Here is a 5,000-nt window from a genome sequence, read left to right on the forward strand (position 1 = left end):
ATCACCTGCAGACAAGCGTGGAGGAAAAAAAAAAAAAAGTGTCTGACTAGTCTGACTAATCCCCGACTCGGGGATTAGTCAGACTAGTCAGACGCTTTTTAAAGACGCTTTTTAAAGACCAATTATGTATTAATAGGGGTTCTATTACTGGATTACATATTGAATTGGGTTCTTAATGTGTGACAGGTTGTATTGTATTTACCCCTGTTGAACTGGATGTGTTTCAGAGGGGAGCTGCTCCTGAAGATGAACAAGCTCACAGAAGCCCGCGACGCCTACCTCCGGGCCCTGGAGCTGGACCGCACCAACGCCGACCTGTGGTACAACCTGGCCATCGTCAACATCGAGATGAAGGACCCGTCGGAGGCCCTGAGGAACTTCAACCGCGCCCTGGAGCTGAACCCGCGCCACAAGCTGGCCCTCTTCAACTCGGCGCTCCTCATGCAGGAGTCCGGTGAGTCTCAGACGCGAGCCAAGTCTCCGGCGGGAGTGACACGCCGGACCTCCGTTTGCTAATGGAAAGCACAACCTGGGCACTTCTTAAAGGGCCGGTGCACGGCAACCGGCGAGAACAAAGGGAATAACCCGACGTTACCTTTTTAGGGTGTAACCAGATTCTTAAAAGTTGGCACTTATATCGCAATGAACACTGCGGGTCCACGGGCCAAGTTTCTGTCAGGCGCACTCTTTACTACGAGCGCATTCCTGCTGCAGGTTAATCCGGTGTGAAAGATACACTGTATGTATATATAATTATGAGGAGTACTTTGTTGAGTACTCTTATGCAGGGTGGTTCAACCTAAATCTACAAAAGGAGGTGAGTCATTAAGATAGCAATATTTCATGTTGACGGAGCGACTTTTTCCCCTGAACGCTCACCGTGTCAGCACAGGTGTGGAGCTTATTCACTGCAACTCCATCAATCAAGAGGTTTCTAACACCATTTATAAAAAACAAAACAAAAAAAAAACTACTCATTACTAATGATTCCTAAAGATTCCTTTTTTTTTTTCCTTCTAAATTGCCAAATAGTATTACGCAACATGCTCCGTGTTTGCCAAATTCACACGGCCTGCTTCCTCCGATTTTCAGCAGGTGAATACAGGTGTGGAGGTGGAGGTGGAGGCGGTGCACTAAAGACGCCACATGTTTTCTCCTCGTTCCTCACATTCCTCCTTCCACATGCGTTCGCTTATCTCAAAAAAATCGCGTGAAGTCGGCCTGCTTCGGGTTCTGAACGACAGGCGGGGACAAATGCAACCTCAAGTCTAGCTCTTTGAATTGCAGTGTGTGTGTGTGTGTGTGTGTGTGTGTGTGTGTGTGTGTGTGTGTGTGTGTGTAAAGATTATTTTTTTTATCCACAAAGAAGCTAAATTTAAAATCACAAATGTTTTTATCACGTAAAAAAAAAAAAAAAAAAAAGAATGCGACTGCGTGAATAGTAGGTGAAATTTTTTTTTTATTCTAAATTAAATTAGTTGTTTTTTTTAACTTTAAGATTATTTTTGGAATTGAAAGGTGGTTGTTCCAGTGTGTGTGTGTGTGTGTGTGTGTGTGTAACGTGTGAATACAGTATTTTACTGTATCAACAAATCCCACTTCTTAATCTCCCGGTTCATGTCTTTGCGTTCTGCGGCAGGTGAGCCAAAGTTCTGGCCCGAGGCCAACCGCCGCTTCCTGACCTACGTGGAGGAGGAGCCCGACGACGCCAACGGCTACTTCAACCTCGGCATGCTGGCGATGGACGCCAGCGAGAACGCGGCGGCCGAGCGCTGGATGCGCAAAGCCATCGGCCTGCAGGCGGGCTTCCGCAGCGCCCTGTTCAACCTGGCGCTGCTCTACTCCCAGTCCAAGCGCGAGGTCGACGCGCTGCCGGCGCTCGACGAGCTGCTGCGTCACCACCCGGAGCACATCAAGGGCCTGATCCTGAAGGGGGACATCCTCATGAACCACAAGAAGGACACGCGCGGCGCCAAAGCCTGCTTCGAGCGCATCGTGCGCATGGACCCCGGCAACGTGCAAGGCAAGCACAACCTGTGCGTGGTCTACTTTGAGGAGCGCGACCTGCCGCGCGCCGCTCGCTGCCTGGAGGAAACGCTGGCGATGGCGCCGCACGAGGAGTACGTGCGGCGCCACTTGAGCATCGTGCGGAGCAAAATGGCCGCCATGAGCGCGGCGGGGCAACCGCTCACTTCGGCGGGGGCGGCCGTAATATCGGCGGAGGAGGAAAAGCCGCGGAGAGTCGAGGCGGAGGAAGGGAGGGGTGCTGAGGCTGTTGGAAAGGGGAACGGGGAGGAGAAGAATGTGAGGAAATCCTCCGCAGAAAGCCTCGGGGGCGTCGGCCAATCGGAGCCTTTGGACGGTAGCCAGTCTGACGAGCGGACTACGGGTAAGTCCACCGAGGAGATCAAAGATATAGAGAAGAAACGGGCCGCCGCCTTGAAGAGACTAGAGGAGATCGAGCGCATATTGAGTGGCGATTGACGTTGTTGTAACTTACAGCTGGACTACTTTTTATAGAGCTCTTTTATTAATGCTCCAGGATGAGACTGCAATTCTCCCCTTTAGAAATGTGTACTCCAAAAAAAAAAATCAATTCCAGTCGTTCTATTGTTCTGTTTGATTTATTCACGCGTTTGCAGGCGGCTCCTCCGTCGATTTAACACTAATCATGTAAAGAAGGGAACACTTTGATCTGCGCACCAGAACCCATGTAACCGTAAGCACAAAGCCAATTTGGGATTATCTATTTAAAGCTTTCGGCCGTTGTAGATGCCTGTGTGTGTGTGTGTGTGTGTGTGTGTGTGTGCGTGTGCGTGTGCGTGTGCGTGTGCGTGTGCGCGCGCGCTCTTCATGTGAATGGGATTCCCCATATCGTAGATCCGCAATACAAATATTTGTTTTTCTATGTGTAGTCATTGTTTATCACTGGATTTTTCTTTCTTTTTTTTTTTTTCCCTTCACTCCTGTGTGTTATTGTTTTTAAAAACAGATCGATTGTATCAGGGACAATTAAAGGAAATGACATGTTCCACGGGAGGATATCTGCACAGTCCGGGCCTCAAAATAACCCCCCGCACTACATCGGCGCCGGGCTTATGTTCCCGATGCATCTCCTAATCTTTATTGATCTCACTCGCCATTTCCTGCCACTGCATCATCAGCCGCTGTGCTCACACAGATGCCTTCACCTCAGAATTTCATTGGGAGTCCATCTAAAGACCATTACCTCACTCTCCTTTGCCCCCCCCCCCTTCCCTTCAGACACATTTAACAGGAATGTTTTTCCCCCCCTGCTTGTGTCGGTAGAATAGCCCAAACACACACACCGCTCCTACCAGGGCAACGCCCATTTTATGTGACGGTCAGCAGTGACGCACGATCATCTTCATCATGTGTTCCTCGTTTTCATGTTGGGGGGTGGGGGGGTGGGGTGGGGGCTTTTCATAGCACATTTGCAGTAAACAGATCTCCACATTCATCCGGCTCCACGCCGATGATGTCGTTTTAGCTCACTGGCACGAAAATAACACACTGCGATGTTTTCAGAGCGTTTGCAGTCGACCTTTTTTGTTTTTCGCTTTCTTCAGCATTCACACTCGTGATCCCTCCGAATCCCCCCCCAAAAACAAAAATACTCTGCGGATGTCTAAGACTGCAGTGAAATTCAAAACTTTGGAATCAGAAATGCTCAAATCTCTCCCGTTCTCGTTTCACCTGAAGCATCAAATCCAGCAGCTGCTCTGTTCTGATTTAGAGAGCACCCGAAAAGACCAATAGCTCACTATCCAAAAAACAACAACAACAACAACAACAACAACAACAACACAAGTAGTTTACAGCGAACAAGCCCCCCCCCCCGATAGTCACGAGCTGAAGCGGTGGCCGGACTTGTGCCTGCAGCTGTGAGGCAGGTCAACTGTTCCTCCTGGCGGGGTCACCGTTGACTCCGTCACCGTTGACTCCGTCACCGTTGACTCCGTCACCACCCCTGTGTCGGCCCTCCACAGCGCAATAAAAAGGATTCTCAGTGCAACTCCTGTCGGTCAGCAGCACTGTGGTGCTGAGGAGCCTCGCTATGCATCCACCTCTTCTTCTTCTTTTCTTTTCTTTTTTTTGTCAGCCTTGAAATTCTATGTACATATATTTCCAGCGTACTTGTATCCAGTGTTATTTATTATCTTTACATGCACTGCAAAGGCTGTAGACGTTGTTTTACCACTCGGACAGTATGCTTCTCAATTCACGGCGCCTTATTTCGTCTCTATTAATTATCATTAGTTACGTGTGCTGTCACTTGTAAAGCCATGTCCGATGCGTTTCCACTTGTAACCAACAGAGCCATGTCAGTGTTAAACATGTCCGACATATTCATTGAACTGTCTGAACGAATACCTAGGTACGTCTTTGAACGAGGGGACTTCCTGTTTTTTCCACCTCATTTTGCTGAGTGGCTGACTTTTGTACCATTTGAGATGTGGGGGGCGGGTTTTTATGCTAAAGCCCTTGGTGGTGGTGGTGGTGTGTGTGTGTGTGTGTGTGTGTGTGTGTGGGGGGGGTCTAGGTTATTAAATAAAGTGAGAGGACAACTCAATGCTTCTGTTCTACTTTGTCTGTTCGCCACATGTCGATCTGCTGCGGAGTTATTTGGTAAGGGACACGCTTCGGTTTTTTGGGATGCACCTATCATTTTTTTTTTTTTTGCAGACCCCCCCCCGCCCGAGTCCTGAAGTACCGATCCGACACCGGAGTTTAACTGATCCCCCCCGTACTCCGCCGTGACTGGGATCATCCATCGACGTGTGAAACATCACGCTTCACCTAAAAAAAAATTGCTTTCCTGACTTTGTAGAACAAAATGAACACATCCATACACTGAACTGTTCCTTATTCAAGTGATGGTATTCGATAAGATACCCAGCTACTTCAGGCAGCATGGAGGTCCGCATCGCATCCCGTGCGTTTCATGCCATCCCTCGGCTGAATGTCGAGCCCTGTGC

At 49.1% G+C, this 5,000-nt stretch overlaps 1 protein-coding gene across 1 annotated transcript in view; it reads left to right on the forward strand.

Annotated features, from left to right (window-relative positions):
- tmtc3 (transmembrane O-mannosyltransferase targeting cadherins 3) overlaps window positions 1–4,582 on the forward strand; it is a 7,900-nt gene extending 3,318 nt beyond the window's left edge. Inside the window, exons 5-6 of the mRNA XM_068704531.1 lie at window positions 228–454; window positions 1,640–4,582. Coding sequence (XP_068560632.1) covers window positions 228–454; window positions 1,640–2,484 — 1,072 coding nt within the window. The 3' untranslated portion in view covers window positions 2,485–4,582. The remainder of the gene's footprint in view (window positions 1–227; window positions 455–1,639) is intronic.
- Window positions 4,583–5,000: the final 418 nt, after the last annotated feature.

The sequence above is a fragment of the Cebidichthys violaceus genome, unplaced genomic scaffold (genome assembly GCF_023349555.1).
Source record: "Cebidichthys violaceus isolate CVI_PGR_0920_01 unplaced genomic scaffold, fCebVio1.0.p SCAF_94, whole genome shotgun sequence".
Lineage (NCBI taxonomy): Eukaryota > Metazoa > Chordata > Actinopteri > Perciformes > Stichaeidae > Cebidichthys > Cebidichthys violaceus.